At 40.0% G+C, this 16,842-nt stretch overlaps 1 protein-coding gene across 1 annotated transcript in view; it reads left to right on the top strand.

The window, feature by feature from the left end:
* The first annotated feature begins 1,622 nt into the window (after positions 1-1,622).
* The window catches only part of wwc1 (WW and C2 domain containing 1), a 54,499-nt gene continuing 39,279 nt past the window's right edge, over positions 1,623-16,842 (top strand). The window contains exon 1 of the mRNA XM_069666633.1: positions 1,623-2,455. Coding sequence (XP_069522734.1) covers positions 2,337-2,455 — 119 coding nt within the window. The 5' untranslated portion in view covers positions 1,623-2,336. The remainder of the gene's footprint in view (positions 2,456-16,842) is intronic.

Here is a 16,842-nt window from a genome sequence, read left to right as displayed (position 1 = left end):
TTGAGGTGACATTTTGGATGTGAGGGGAACATTTCTCCCTCTTACTTTTTTTCTTCATTTTCTTTTGGCAATATAAACAACCACTTTAATTTCTTTCTTTTAATTGAAAATTATACTCAAGTAAAAAAAAAAAAAGTATTAGGTCTTTAGCAAAGTGTACTCAAGAAATAAAAATAAAAAGTAACAGTTTATTTTTGCATGGTAAATCTTAATGTGTGAAAGTAATGTAGTGCAGTAAAAGTAGGAAATATGTTGTTGGTGGAGGAAAATATATGTAAAATACAAGGACCGGGAAGATGCACTTAAGTAAAGAACTTTCTACTACTGAACATAGGCTTAAAAATAATAGACGGTAACTAGACTGTGGAAGAAAAAAAAAAAGATATACTGGGAGTCTAAGACAGGTTTGCAGGCTTATACAGAACCCTCAGATCAACTAGAGGCAAAGTACAGACAAATCCATCCTTGTCTGGACACAACTGAGCGGACACAACAAAGTTTTTACATGGGTGAAGCTTCAAGCTTTAAAAAACAGGACAGGTAAGGACAGATAACACACAGAAATGTAAAATTATTAACTCTAGTGCAATTTACATGAGTTAACACTGGTGTTATAATCATGCAAAGAGTGGTGACATGTCTTATTTATTTCAGCATCATTTAAGCACATAATTGATTCCAACATTATGTCAGTTAAACTTTGAATTTATTTTTTTCTTGGCATTCTGTTAAAAAAAAAAAAAGATTCCTCTTGTAATCAGAATTAAACAAGGTGGGACAGTTTATAAATTTGCCGTTAAATAAAAGTGTAACAAAAAAAAATGTTTAATTTGTTTATTGTATGGACACAGGGTTATCAGAAGCCATCTCTCTAAACGTTCGTTCAAATCAGACCAGAGGTACCTGAAATACAACCTGTAAAATTGACCTGAAGTCAGATTTCATCGCTCAGCATAACTTGGACGCATTCAGCAGTACAGCATGTTGACCTGCAGAGGGCGCTGTGGGCTTGATAGTTTCTTAATGCAGAAGGAAAGTGAGAAACAAACACAACGTTTTTATATGAAAATAAATATATTTAAAAACAGAATAAAACAGAAATCAATAGACAAAAAGGCAAAAAAATAAATGCCAAAAAATAAATAAAAAACGATATAAAAACAACAAGAACAAACTTTGATAGTCTTATAGTTGTCAATCTACAGACAACTGGAGATGAGTGAAGCAGATAGATGACCTTTACTTCTTGTCAATTGTTATCAGTAGGAAAAATGCTGCATTTTTAGTGAAAATGTAATTTAAAAACATCATGAATTATAACACTGCAACGATAAGTCATCTAATTCATTAGTAGATGATCAATAAACAACATGATGTATATGCATATCAGCTAGTTCTAACCGCATGTCTTATTTTATATGTATTTCATATGTACATGTATACCCCAATCCTGTATATGATGAGAATAACTTACATACAAAAGATTTACAGAAGATACAGAAGTATTTAGTTCCAACCGGAAGTCATATTTAGGTAGACGAATTCTCAGCTTTTATTTTGAAATCCCAGCCGGAAGCCGCAGTGAACGTACGTTACTTGACACAGCGGTCGACCCGGCCGAAGTCATCGGGACTGAGGAAAGACTTTACCGCCGCCTCTGCTGCTGCCTCCCTCCCGTCCGGCTTTTTAAAGGATAATTTAACGAAATCACACACAAGTTTCTGGCGGACTTACCGGATTTTACCGGCTGTGGATTCAGCCGTTACTTTCTTCTCTCAGCGGTTGTTCAGACTGCTCGTTCCCCCCGCTGCTGGCGGTTAGCATCGGTTACTGCTGCTAAACATGGTGGCCTGTAGGCAAGGAGACGACGAAGAAACGAGCACAGTTTGGGGATTTTATCGGATTTAAAAACTACTCCTGTGGAACGTGGATAATTACAATTTACTTTAAAAGTCTTCACCAGGCCGCATTAAAGTTTTACCTCCGGGAAAAGTTGTAAAAACAGCGCTCACAAGTGGAAAAATAGCAACACTGTTTTGTGTTTATATTACGGATGACTTCACATTGAAATGAATTTGAGCACAAGTGCAGCTCACTGGAACTATTTTACCCTCTGAGGTAGTTTCTGTGAACCCCTCCTCCCCTTTGAGGTTTGATTCATTGTTAATCTGTGGATTATTATGGATTATTATGGCCTAATCCAAACCGCGCCACACCGGGGATTTTTGTGGGAATAAGTGCTGGTATTGATGATGATGATGAGAGAGAAAAGCGATGGTTTCCCTTCGTTGTGATTTTGAGTAGAGAGGAGTTAATTACATGGAGACTCGCCTGACATGCCAAGGAAGGAGTTGCCACTACCTGAGGGTTGGGAGGAAGCCAGAGACTTTGATGGCAAAGTCTACTACATTGACCACATTAACCAGTGCACGAGCTGGATCGACCCCAGAGACAGGTACGAGTGTGTGTGTGTTTGAGAGAGAGATGTTGCACTAATGAAACAGGTGGATGAACTTTGACCTGCAGATGCGCATACCAGTTGTATTTATTAAAGGACAGTAACTGTGCTTGCTCAGTTCATTATCATAAGACACATTGATTGCAGTATCAATCATAATATAAAGCAACCGATGTGCGGTTTGCAACTTCATTCACGTGATATTCTACTCAAAAAACACTCCTGTCAAATACTTTTTCATAAAAGTGCATCATATATTTTACTTTGCCTGTGTGCAAACGTTGGCTGCCACTAACAATCATTTTCACCTTTGGTTCATCTGATGATTTTCCTTTTTTCTTTTGTTAAATTGATTATCTGAAAAATGTTATCCAGTGATTCCCAGAAAGTCCAAGATGAACTCCTTAAATACCTTTAGATATTTCATATAGGAGGAATTAAACCAGAGAACATTCAGATTTAAGGAGCTGCAGAATTATAATGAAAGTTTTTCCCGAAGAAAATCATCCAAATCATTTATTGAAAAAGTTGGCTATTAATTTAAAAGTTATCTCGAGACAACTTTGGTTATGATTTGGTGCCATACAAATAAAATTTGATTGATTGATAACTAATTGATTAATCGTTGCAGTTGAAATGTACATTTAATGTATTTCCAACCAAACAAAGATGGATAAACTGTATTTCTGTCCGGGTGCATAGTTTCCAGGTAGAAAGGAAACTGTATATAAGAACGAGAAGGTGACATAATGTTTAAACCACAGGGATGCAACACATATGCAGTGATGTACTTTAAGGATCATGTTGAAGCTGTTTGATATTTAGATTTGTCCCAGACTTTCTGCTGCTTTAGTACATTCCTGAAAACTACTCAAACGTTTACCTGGCTTGTTATCAGGGGTGTATGCAAATATTGATACACTTTAGTGTCTTAATAATGTGGCTTGTGATTTGATATCACTTCTCAAAAACACTATCATTAAATCAATAGTGTGACTGCAATGCAAAGATAAGGGGCGGCTGTGGCTCAGTGGTTGTCTTTCAAACGGTGGTTCGATCTCCAGCTCACTCAGTCTACATGTCGAAGTGTCCTTGGGCGAGACACTGAGCCCCAAGTTTCTCCTGGTGTCATAGCCTCCAGTCTCTGCCATCAGTGTATGAATGTCTGTGTGAATGTGACATGTAGTGTAAAAGCAGCTTCGAGTGGTCGCAGGATTAAAAAAGCGCTCTGTAAGTACAGTCTTTTACCATTTCTTTCATACTGTAGGAAAACATCCATCCTTTCCTCAGAGCCAGAAAACTACAGCTATGATGACTGATGTTTCAGGAAGTGGTGTAAATACAAATGTCGAACTGTTCTGATTGCTTAAAATTTTTTTTTTTGACTCTGGTTTTATGCTCCAAGGTCACGTGTTCTTTAAACTATGACTCTTTTCTTACAGCATTGAGAGGTATCGCAAATATTGAATAGTAACTTGTGTATCCTGAAACATAGAATATCTAACCAATCCATTTGGACAGCTGAACTGTGACGATCTAATACCAGATTTCAAATTACATGTGAGCAAAAATGCAAGACCCAAAAGAGTTTCTTGCAATCAACCCATCATTTAATTTCAGCTGCCATGTTTCTACTGAATATGACGTCCACTCAGAAGCTCGTGCCCTGAATTCTCCCCAACTGTCTGAGCTGTTGTTCTGACTTAAGGGGGCATTAAGGAGAGTTTTCAGAGGAGGGGACTAGTTTTTCTTGTTATTCTGACACCACATGAAAGCAGGAGGCAGAAAACAATGAGTAAAAGTTAATTGTTGGATGTGACTTTGCCAGATAACCTGTGAAAAATATAAAAAGTGCAGGTACCATTAGACAAGTCTTTAATACTCAGCGTTTTCTTTGCTGTTTAAAATAAGTTTCCCCACTGCAAATACATTAAGTATGATAGACATGACAGACAGGATCTGTAGCATACAAATGTTGGTCCCGATTCTTATCCAACCAGAAGTCCAAAACCCCCAAGATATGCAGGTTACTATGAACAGATAGCAGCAAAACGTCACACCTGAGCCGCTGGACCTTGTGAGTGTTATTTGTTTTGGATGAAAGTGACTGAAACAACAGAAATGTCGCTTCAGTCGGCTGAAGATACAACTTTGTCTCACAAAACAACCCCGTTTCTCCTCAGGCTATTTGTTGTTGGGCTCGTTTGTCCCAACACGGCACTGAAACTAGCGTGTCTTTCACTGAACCTGATAACCCGTGACGTCCCCGTGTCACACTGTTTACACAAGATGTACAAGTCGGACATATGTGTCATAGCCATGAGCGGTGCTGCACAAATATTTGCACACAGTCAAAGGTGTTGTATGTATTGTTAAGAGGTTTTTTTATGTTGTCGCTCTAATTTCTTATTTAATGAGTTCATTTAATTGTAAAAGTTGTTAATTTGCTCTACAGGCTGCGTCTCATGTGTTAGTGAGATGTTAGAGACTTTCCTTCTATTGAGAATTTCACAGTTTGTTTAAATCTTTGGACAACATTACACACACACACACACACACACACACACACACACACACACACACACACACACACACACACACACACACACATGTGTATGAGACATAATCAACAGTATCTTTTAAAAGTGGTTCCCTGAGCTGGATAGTTTTGTTTGCTGAAACTGAAAGTGCCATTTTTATCAGTTTATATTTTGAGTAATAAAAATAGCATGCAGTCATAAATCACATCTATAATAAAAGTGTTGCATAACAGAATGTGAAGAGACTGAAACAGACAGAAAACATCACTCAGTTCAATAAAATGCACTTTATAAAACCTGATTTGGAAATTTGTTGTTAATATTAATTGCTGGACAGTCAATGGCCTTTTTTACATGCAGACTGGGATGAAGACTTTGTACTCATTCTTTTTAAATAGGGCTACGACCAGGCTTTCATTACCAATTCATCTTTTTGTCTATGAAAGTCAGAGGCGTTGTGTTTTGGTTACTTATAAATGACTAAAATGATTATTTGATTAGCATTATAGCTGATGATTGATACATAATTCGAAGCTACCTGCAGGCGTTTTAATAAGAAATACAAATGGAACAAGGTACAGCTACGTGAGAGGGACAAATAGATCAACGAAGACGAGAGGAAATCTTCAGAACAGAATTAAAATTCGACCTTGATGCTGGGCGTCCCTCTCCCTGTGTGGCAGCTCTGTATCTTTTAATGTGAATTGAATGCATCTTGAAGATCAGGACGGTGATAAACATCGTGCTCCTTCCCACAGTGTGCTCTGTTCATATGCAATGTCTCAATGGCCTTGAAAGGGGAGAAAGGGAATAATCAGAGAGCACGACTTCCTCACTCCTGTTCAAGCTCGGTGTTTGATTTGATAAAAAATAACACTCATGAGTTCAAAGCAGCAACATGACCCTTTAGAAATATCCTATAAAGTACATTAATATTTTAGCATAAGTGGAGTTACTACTTGTACTCTAGTGATGTCTGGTTTTCTGCCCGCTTGATTTCGGTGCTTCCTGAGTTAGCCATCAAAGCGACACATCCTCATAAAGGACATGTTATGTTTGTATCACCACAGCATACAATCAGTTCTTGTTTCCAACCCTGCAGTCAGCCTTTGGTTTCCACTACAGAGAGCAGCTTATTGCTTTTTATTTTTTGGTCAGCTTTTAATGATCATCAGACTTTAATGTTTAAGGAAAAAGTTTTATTTCTGTCATATGTTGTCAATAGTAATGGGACATAGCAAAGAAACAAGCTGAAAACAACAAAGATTAATACAGGGGGAAATATAATGTCATTTGGATGCGGAACATGAAAACTTAACTTTGCAATTATTATAAAACTGGGACAATAAAATAAACCTGACTGTCTGTTCACTGTGATGGATTACTTCCCAACGGTTGCTCAGAAAGTCAGACCTCAAAATAACACGATGGCTGCTTAAACAACAAAGTGAACTGAATGGAAACCAATGGTTTGGGAGTTTGAGCACAGTGAAATTCAAGGACGCAAAAGGCTGCTCAGAAAGTTAGTTCATACTTATTCTCTGCTTTCAGATGATTTTGTTCCATTAAAAAAAACAAAACGTGCATTTTTCATGTGCAAGATCACAAGTGATCAAATGCCATTTATGTGGGAGTCGTGGTTTTGGAACATTTTTGCGGTGTGATGTGCGATGCCCACATAAATTCCAATTTCCAACATGTGCTCCATAATTTTGCAAATTTTGATCACATGTGTTCAACATGGGATGTTCATGTGGGTTTTATGTAAGAGGTGTCAGCCTTAAGGTCCATTTAGTAGCTTTCCTGGGACCTTCGATCACATCACGTGCTTTCACTTTCAAGACGTTTTAATGTTTTTGGATTTGCCTTTTGGATCCTTCAGCTTAAAAGAACCTGCTCGAGGGGCTAAGACCAACAAAACCCCTGAAAAAGTCCTTGGATAATTGTGCTGTGTCTTCCACTGAGTAGAAGACAGTATATCAGCCAGAAGGTGATTATAGCTGTTTTTACATTGATTAAAGGATTGAGAAGAGTTTCGATTGAAGATAATTCTTTATTGATCCTCAGAGGGGATATTCAGGTAGATGTACAGTAAATGAAACTGAAGGTTTCTTTACAACGTTCAAAATACTTAGTTTGTCAAAGTGGATAATTACCTGAAGGACAGATCTTTCCAACAATCAAACCGGGTGTCATCTGCATTCTTGTTATTTTTTCTTTTCATCCTGCTCATTTATATTGCAGTGATTCAGAGTCAGTTCTGCAGGTGTGAGTGACTTTATTTCCCTCCTCTTATAGAAGTCCATCAGTGTAATAGGCTTAGAGTGCCGAGCATGCAGCGCTACATGACACAGTACAAAAACAGCAGTACAGAGGGGAGGGCAGAGTTTTTACAGGGACTCGTTTTTCATCTTTACCAGTTACTTAAGACCCCTCGGACTTTGACACCAAATCCCTTTAATGGCTTATGTCTGGAATTCAGGAGGCTTAGGGCTTGTTTTTTCTCTTTGCTGCAGGAGAACACATTCTTGTTGCATTAAGTTTACTTTTCTCTGCTTTTTACATGTTTTATGGATGAAGTTGAAGCTGTTATCCAAAGAACAATGAATCAACTGTGCAAAAAGCCTCAGTTCCTCAGTGATCAACACTACAACCAACGTGAAATGCAAGAGTCAAAGCCTTTATTGTCACAGTATATACCTCTGACTTTACTTATAGTGTCCTCTCTAGTTTTATATGTAACAAAGAACACACATTTTCATATCCCATAATAGTTATCTGCTTCATTTACTGCCTTAACAATGATTTGTAGTTTCCACTTAACACATTTACCACCACACTTGTTACGTTTTGGGGTCTACAGTTAAAGTCGAGGTGAAATGAAAAATGTCATTTTAATCTTTTTAGATCACATCCCCGTTAATATTGTGCATCTATTTGACAAAATAGGCCAAAAAAAATACAGAAAATCAATTTCTTCATATTCTTATATAAAAATCCGATCATTTTTTCCTCCGGTAAAACTAAATTTCCCGCGTGCTTGGTCAGTTAGCTAGCTACTGCGCTGTGGAGAACGTCTGTCTACACCCACTTCTCAACGATCAAATCAAATCCCTCCAATGATATGTCCCGCCTGCACGTCGTGTTTCACTCGGAAATACTAAATATTTTTGTAAAGGTGAATCAGTTTCTTTTAAGGTTTTGTTCTTTATTACAAAAATCGGCCCAGACCGCGTCCTCGTGGGCTGCTTTTTGTTTACCTGATGAATAAATCAAGAACAACACTTGTAGTGCAACTAAGTACAACTTTCTCCTGAGACGAGGATGTTTCACGAGTTTATTTGGACATTCTTAGATTAATCTATGACATGATCTGTCAACCAGTAAATCTTTCAATCTCTGTTATAATTAATTGTGCAAACCAACAAACATTTGGCAGCGTGTTTCAGTGTTCATATGAGGAACCTGACAGATAGAATTGTGAACCTGTCCTTTAAAGGATTACTTGATCATCAAACTTGTTACTTTACTTGTATCCTGGCATATAAGGTCGTAATGACAGCTGCATAGTTTATATGAAGAATCACATTGTGATCATTGTGACAGATATAATGATCACAATGTGATTCATAGTTTGTGGATATGATTGAAAAAAAATAAAAAAATCATAAAGACATTTATTGGAGTTTGTAACAAACAAACTTGATTTCCTACAACACATAAATACCAGAACGTCTGCAGCACAACAACACTTCATTACAGAGCTTTTTGTTTTATGCTTCACATTTTGAGCTGCATTAGGCTTCTGTAGGCGCTGCAAAGTAATGGTCAGGTCGGCGTTATAAAAATGTAGAATTAACAGGATCCTTTTCTTCCGCTGTGAAAAGTATTCTACATTTATTTGTTAGACGTCTGCATTCCGCCATATCATTTATAAAAGATTCTCAATTAAATGTACAGAACATGTACCTCATTCTGTGTTATAATAGTTAGGCATGTAGACTGCTGTTGTGTAGTTGTGATAATTGGCTCTATTTGTCCTGTAGTCCTGTGTATGATGTGTTCAGATGTTTGCCAATGGTACAACACATTCAAGGTCTCGTGTTTTCAATGGCAGCTTCTCTGTGTTTATATTTGAGTTCCGGTTCAGGCCATGTTGCCCTCGGTCATCGTGCTCCACAGGATTGATTTTAAGTGTAATCATGTGACTGCAAAACAAAACGTGATAAGTGGGTACTTTTCATGATGGGTTAGGTTCTTACTTTGGCGCGTAAACAGTAATTTATTGGTTGTAGGCCTCGAGTGTTTCTGCTTTACTTGAAAGAAAACACACACACAGTCATCAGTGTAGCTGTAGTGTAAAAGGTGGCAGGTGGAATGAAGACTTTCTTCTTCTGGTGAAACTACTTTGCTCTCTTTACACCTCAGAGAACGCCGAGAGGCAGCGAGAAAGACGAGAAACCTTCTAAACAAAGTCCTGAAAAAACACACACACATTCCTGAAACACACGACGTGAAGGGCCGAGCAGCGCGCAGACTCGCCAACCAAAGGCCTGATTCATGTGAAATCCCTTTCACTGCCTGCCAAGGTGCACGGGGTCAAAGTGCAGCGTGAGGCCCTGCAGGCCGTTCACCGGGGTCTGAACGGAGGCTCGCCGCTGCAGTGTAGTTTTTTATTTTAATACATAACCAACCAGGTTATAAGTTATGTATGTGTGGAAGTTCACAGCAACAGCTTCAATGCAGACCTGAGAGCAGTTACTCAAACTGGCAGACTTGCTGAGTGTGTGCTTCTTACTACAACAACAACAACAACAACAACAACAACAACAACAACACATTTTTACAGTCTGTTTTTGTTCTAAAAATAAAAGCTACTCTGCAGATGCTCATTCATCATCTTTCACTCGGGTCATCTCTGACTCTCACTGTGCTCCTGAAGAAGGGAGGAAACTGTTAGTCAATTATGAGCAAAGTCATAAAAGTTCACGAGATAATTTTAGCAGCATTTTTTTAACTCCCACACTTTCCATGACCATCGCGGCTATGCTGACACGCTGCAACAAAACAACAACACTGCTCGCCATGCAGCCCAGTGGCTCCACCTTTATGTCCTGAAGGTGGAAGTTCTTTTTACTTTGTGCTCTTGGGCCATAACTTATTATTATTTTTATTGTTAATATATAAATAATGTGAATTATTTTCTCTAGAAATTGATTTTTTTTTCGGTCCGTAAAATGTCAGAAAAGTGTTCATCACTGTTTCCCACATCCCGAGCTGGCATCCTCAGATATCTTGTTTGTCGACAACCCGATTATTACTTTCAGAAATATTTCCCATATAAAACTTAATTGTACAAACTGGAGAATCATTCAACTGACGACATGTTTGACCATAAAAAGAACAGAAAGTATGTCCCCTCTACTTTATATGTTTCACATCGTGTTCCTGCTTTACTTCTTCGTGGTTTATTAGAGTACTCCTGTCACGCTTGTGTGACCTCACTGTTGACTCTTCAGGTGATTGACGAGTATTGACAGTTATTGTTTGCTTTGGATCACAATGTCAGCAAAAACGTCTCTGCATGTTCGACCTCAGAAACATTTAGTTTTTGGTGTTTACATAATTCTGTCGCCCGCATACATGATGCATTCACAAGATGTGTCTGTGATGGTTGAATGACGATCATTGATGAGAAGAGAGAGTTCTATGAGAGACACATGAAGGAAATTCACATGCTGCTGCAGCCATGTGAACATCTTCCCATCACAGTCTGCAGTTTAGGAATGAAGAAAGACAGCGAGTCTTATTTTGACTCTGACAGCTTTATGTGTGTTTCTTTTCAGCTGGTGCTGCCCGGGGGCCTCGCAGCAGCACTCGCATATCTGATGGGCTTGATTTGAATATCTAACGTTCCTGCAGCCGTACAGGATCAGAGCTTGTACAGCTGATGTCATCTGCACATTCTTTCAAACATTCAACTCTTTCATATCTCCTCTATTCAACTCTTTTTCTACATTTCTTTCTAAACAAATCCCAGCTTAATTTTGTTAACAGAGAAAACATTTTTTGAAGGATGCTCCCTAAATGTGACGCTTTGAATCATCAGTCCTGAAAACTCCCGTCAGTCCTGAACGCCCCTCAGTTTTACCTTTGGAGCCAGATTATCCGCAATGGTCTGCTTCTCTCTGAGACAAACAAACCTGGAGATTAAAACTGATAAAAACACTGAATAAAGCAGTTTCACTTCAAAATCAGCGTTTCTTAGATTCTTCGATGCTCTTCAGCTAACACTGACTGACAGGACGGGCTGCCCGCTGAGCTGCTGCTAGCTGGATTTTAGTTACGGATTCCTACTTTTTGCAAAGGTCTCCTCTACTTGAAAATCTAAAACAAACAGATGAAGTTATTAAAACAATAAAAAACACGCAATAAAACAGCTTCAAGTTTAAGATGAGTGTTTCTTTGACGCTCTTTGTCGGGGTTTTGGGCGATATGAACCGAGCTGCTGTTCACTTTATCTCACTAACGTGCTAAAATCCTTCTTCTGGTTATATGAGGAACTTAAAAACTATGCAGCACTTGGAACACAAAAGAGTTGTTGGCTGGAAAACGTACAGAAATGTGCTTCTCATCTGTAAAACATGAGACTGATGTAGGTGGTTATTGGAGTTTGGTTTGGCTCTGAACTGAAAAAAGGAACCAATAGTCAAAGCTTCGTTTTGAACAGTGAAATCGTATTCAGCTGAAAGATTCTGGCTCATTAGGAGCCTTAGAATTTTTATTCAACAATTAATTCAGCTTGTGATTTATGCAGTCGGCATATTAAGGTTTGAGCGAAGCTTCAAGAGGACTGAAACGAACTCAGACAAAAAGAGGAACAAAGCAGGAAAGATAAGGATGTTTTTAAAAAGGCTTCCTATAAATTCTTCACAGTGCAATATCATCATCCGCCCTCTCAGTGACGCACTGGATGCGTGTCGTCAGGTGAAAGGAATGTTATCTGTAAGATAGCACAGCGTTCTGAGGGGGGTAATGTGCACAAGGATTTTTATGGCACATTTTTGCTCGTCATTAAAAGGCATTGTTTGACGAGGATGCTTTTTTCAGTTGGGGATTATACTGCGAGTGTGAAAGCAAGTCAGAGGAGTGTGTGTTTGTGTGTTATTGTTTTACTGTTGGACCTTGAGCCGCTGTGAAATGTAGTTGGCAGCCTCATAACTCCTCTTGAGGAATTTATACGGCGCTCTGAATGAACATTTCTCTGCATCGTCGTCTGACTCATCGCTCAGACATGCAGCTCGCCTCCCCGTGTGTTTGCACTCTGCCGCACGCTTTGTCAGTTTGCATTAGAGCAGCGGGCCCGGCCTGCCTGTTTACCTTGGTATGTGAAACCTGGGGGAGTGTGTGCGCGTTAGTGTGTGTGCTTGTGCGTGGCCTTGGCTGCTGTCGTGTTTAAAGGCTGATATGCAGCATTCCTGCACATTAATTTTCGACCACTTTGATGCCAAAAACATCTGAAGAATTCAGTGTTTTCCTCCCAGAGTTTTAGTCTCAGTCAGATAAGCTTCTTAAAAAACATGCAGACCATCATGTGACTCTCTCCACTGAAACACACACTTATTAATTTGTATAGTTATATAAGGCAGGGTGGCCCGCTCTTGCAGAAAATATAAGGTTAAAGATCAACATAACGTCTGTTTGAAATCAGGAAATGCCTCTTAAATGTGGCTCATTTGTGTTGGAGAAGTAGCTGTTCAGAGGAGAGAGGACTTAGCTGTGTTTATCCTGCCTGGAGTTGAAGGTGACCCTCAGCAAACAATATTAACCCTTTAAACTCTGCGATAGAAATGGTCCACCAGTGCCAGCATTGGTGTTTTTGCTTATTGTGATGCCAATTATTGTCAAACGTCTTTAGAACCTTACTAAAGTTTTCGTAATTCAATAAATCAGAATTATTTAAAAAAAGGAAGTAGTGACATTTCCCCTCCGGTACAATGGTACATAAATCAGACGGGGTTCTGAATTTAATTATATTGATTTAACACACAAAACGTGTTGATCCAGAATCGTTTTGGACGTGGAAAACATTTCTTAACGCTTCAGAAGTTATCTGAAGGCTGCACACGTTTTAGATTTTGAGATATGGACATTTTTCGGATGGGAGTGCAGAGGCGTGAGATAGTTTCAGCGGAAGTTAAAACACAGTTCTTACTTTGGTATTCCGGGTAATTGTGATGTCATTTCTTGGAATACAGTCAAATTCTTCGTATGTTCGTAACCAACAGGTTATATAACTTCTGAAAGGTATCCTGAACCTGTTATCGTCAACGCTTTATAACAATTTAACAATCTCTCACAACCAGATCGCAGTGTTGCCACCGTGTTTTAAATCACACATAAGGTCCGTTAACGACGTAATCAACAAACATGCAACGTGATGATACAAACAGATTTTATTTTAGTGAGTTTAAACACATTCATACACATAACTATCTCCTCCTGCAGCCCCCAGGAGGTCTGCCTCATCAGGTTTAACAATAAGACAACAGAAAATCACTGCGAATGTTTTCACCAGTAAAACTTGCCGTTTAGACTCCAACAGGCCACATTGCAGTGCTCGTACTTGTCAACAGGCAGCAGGCTGTCTGTCCACATGGAGGACTGGCAACACTGCAACTGATCCATCTGACAACAAGCTGTTTGATCAGAGCCATCTGACACCCGTCTGCTGTCAGAGATATCAGTGGTCCGGCTGTGGAAGGACTCAAAGTCAACCAGTCGTCATATTTATTGTTCAGCATCTTGTGGAGTCATTCGGTTTAGTTTTAATAACTGGGACAGGAAGTTAGAAAAAGACATGTCTGCCAGTCAATCGACTGTAGATACATTCAACCCAGGATGTCCCAGAGCGGGTCGTCCACTTATTGCATGGTTGGTGGTTCGTTCCTTAGCTTCTCTCCGCTTGAGCAAGCCTCCCCAATTTCTCCTTAACAACAGAGTAAGCACCTTGTGTGGTATCTAAGCATGTGTGTGGATTAGGGCTTCAATATGTCGATTCAGCATGTACATCACGATTTGGGCGGGTGCAAGTCGTATAGCAGGACGTGTAATCTCAAGTCGGGCAAATCACTGCAAAATCCGGAATGTAAGACGCAGTCTGTTTATAAGTTATTTCAACAGTATTTTTATTTATTTTCATTTCAAACACACAAATTACAGCCGACCATCTGTTTTCGCCATGTCGAGTTTGCAATCCTGCTAGCTAGCGGTGCTGTAGCTAGCGGTAGCTGGCAGCCTGCGGTAACGTTAATTGTTGTGAGGGTGGCGGCTGCGCCGGCAATCATGGCGGTGCATGCCCGTGATGAAGCGTCAGCGAGCAAAACACAAAACAGCACTGCGGCAGATTGTTAATATGGCCTGGCTTGGACCCGGAAGCAGTTTAATGCGGTGTGATGTCACCGTTTAACAACCGACAACTTAAGCCAGATTATAGCACCATCGTAACAGAATAACTTACCTCTCTCTGCATTTTATACTGGTCACACCGGTATATAGGACACAGCCCACTTTTTAGATGAAAAGAAACATTTATTCAAAGTGCGTCTGAATTTTACGGTAACTCAAACGCATCATGCTACTACTTTGTGCTGCTCGATACAAAATATAAACTTGCAGGAAAAGTCCATCTGATTCCGCTTCAGCAGGGCAAACAGGTCGCTGTACATGCAGAGTCTGTGTATCTCCTGCCTGTAAACAACATTCATGAATAGTAGTAAGTAATAGTTGTGATAAATGATGATCTCGATACTGATGGAAATAATGGTGATTATCATTTTGACGCAGCTTGTTGTCCACACTACCTGTCCCCAGCCTGCGTCCACCCTCAGCCAGCAGGCAGTCAGAGCTCTGAAGCAGTGAGGCATGTGAGAAGCTCTACAAGTGGCTATTGAATGACTGACAGTGAAATGGAGGCTGGGCCGCCGCTGCCAGCTGGTCCTCCACTCGGAGGGAAACTGTGACGGGGGAGAGCGAGGAGTTTAGGTCAGCGGCTCCCCTCAGCTCGGCGATTAGAGGACGGGATTTAGTGAGCGAGAGCAGAGAGGAACCAAATAATGGGATGTGGATACCCAGCCAGCCAACCAGCCGGCTCGTTCTGCCATCACTGTTTGGCAGAAGCCTCCCTGTCTTCCTGAGCTAAATTTAGAGCGACGCTGAGGGGGTCTTCTCCGGGCCCCTTTCATTATTCATCAGCTGAAAAAGGACCCAGTTCAGTTTTTTCTCTCTTCAGCAGCGAGCGGCGGCTCTGTGTTTGTGTTTATCTGCAGTCCTGAAGCACAGAGAGGCAGAGGAGGAGAGACGAGGACGGGAGTGTCTCCTTTAAGCTTTGTACGCTGTATGTTATATTTTAGATGTTGCTGACGTGGATTTGGACACAGCTCAGGGGAATTATGTTACTTTTTAATTGAAACCAATCAGCAGGAAGTGGCGATGGTGTATTTCAGGTTTAATACCAAAACAGGACTTTTTGTATTTTCAGGGTTTGACCACAGAACTATTACGGCAACAGCCCCCTAAACAGATCGCAAACAGCCTGCTGCCACAAGCATTCGTTTATATAAAATCAGGACCAATAGTTATCAGGCTACTTGAGTCTTAGAAGCAGTGTCCAATAAAAAAACAGTTGTAACAACGTGAGCATGTGGTTGGAAAGTTTCCTGAAGTGATCTGCAGACATTGGGTCTGATACTGCTGACATGGAAGGAAATAGCACTAAAAATAAAAGTGAACATTATATGACACAGTATATTATAACTTTATAAGTGAAGGATAATTAATGCACTAGACTGAAGACCACTGCATCTCTTTGGAATGTCTCTGGTTGTTGGCGAGCAATGAATTCATCCAAGAAAATCCCTGCTGATTCATCGGTGATCAGCTTTTTCCTGTTCCACATCAGAACATCAGAACATTGGACTTTAGAAATAAGTGAACAGTTTTAGTCTCTGTATTTGTTTTGCCCCTCCTCGGATAGACGAGTGAGCCCTTAGAAAAGTAGAAGACAGAGTCTGTAGTGTCTCAGAAAGTGATGAAACATGAAGTAACACTTGCAGGTTGTTCTTTTCTCCACATTCATAATTGACGTTTACTTAAAAAGCAACAACCAGCAGCAGGACAGAACCTTTGGTTTATGAATGAAGCTTAAATTAAGTCCTCTGAAGTCTGATCTTTAAGTGAGAATAAAAAAACACCTGATCTGGATCGTAACAGCTTCATGCAGAACATTTTCACTCTGATGAATATTAACTACCAGTAAATATAAAACATGACTTGAGGCACTTTAACAAAGTTTTTAAAGTAAAGCTGGGAAATGTGAGGAATGTATTTTAATCATAGCGAAAGTAGTTTCACTCACTTCCTTCAGTGCATGATTCAGATCGTTGGCTCTCACTCCGTTATGTATAAACAAAATGTAAGAGTGGTTAACTTCAGCGTCCGGGCTGCAGTGTGAGCGTCGGGCCGCTGCAGGCCGAGGGTTGCCCCAGAAACCTCCAGGCGATGCGTCAGCGCTGCTTGTGGAATGTTACGGGCCGGCTTCCTCCTATTGTGACCGGCTACAGGGACCCCCACCCTCTCCTTTCCCCCCACACTCTTCTCCTTTTCCCCCCTCAGAGGTGAATAGAGGACTCAGAAACACCAGACGACCCACCCCCATCCCCTTCACACACACTCGCACACACTCACACCGCTCTCAGACGAAGACAAATCCGTGTTTCAGACTCTGTTTGGTTTTGTTATAGAAGTCTGATTGCAGGTTTCTGCAGCATCACTTTAAGGTGAATG

The sequence above is a fragment of the Semicossyphus pulcher genome, unplaced genomic scaffold (genome assembly GCF_022749685.1).
Source record: "Semicossyphus pulcher isolate SPU_LCO1_2020_fin unplaced genomic scaffold, fSemPul1.0.p SCAF_10, whole genome shotgun sequence".
Classification (NCBI taxonomy): domain Eukaryota; kingdom Metazoa; phylum Chordata; class Actinopteri; order Labriformes; family Labridae; genus Semicossyphus; species Semicossyphus pulcher.
The sequence above is the reverse complement of the archived record's forward strand: the minus strand, read 5'-3'. Positions and strand labels throughout refer to the sequence as shown.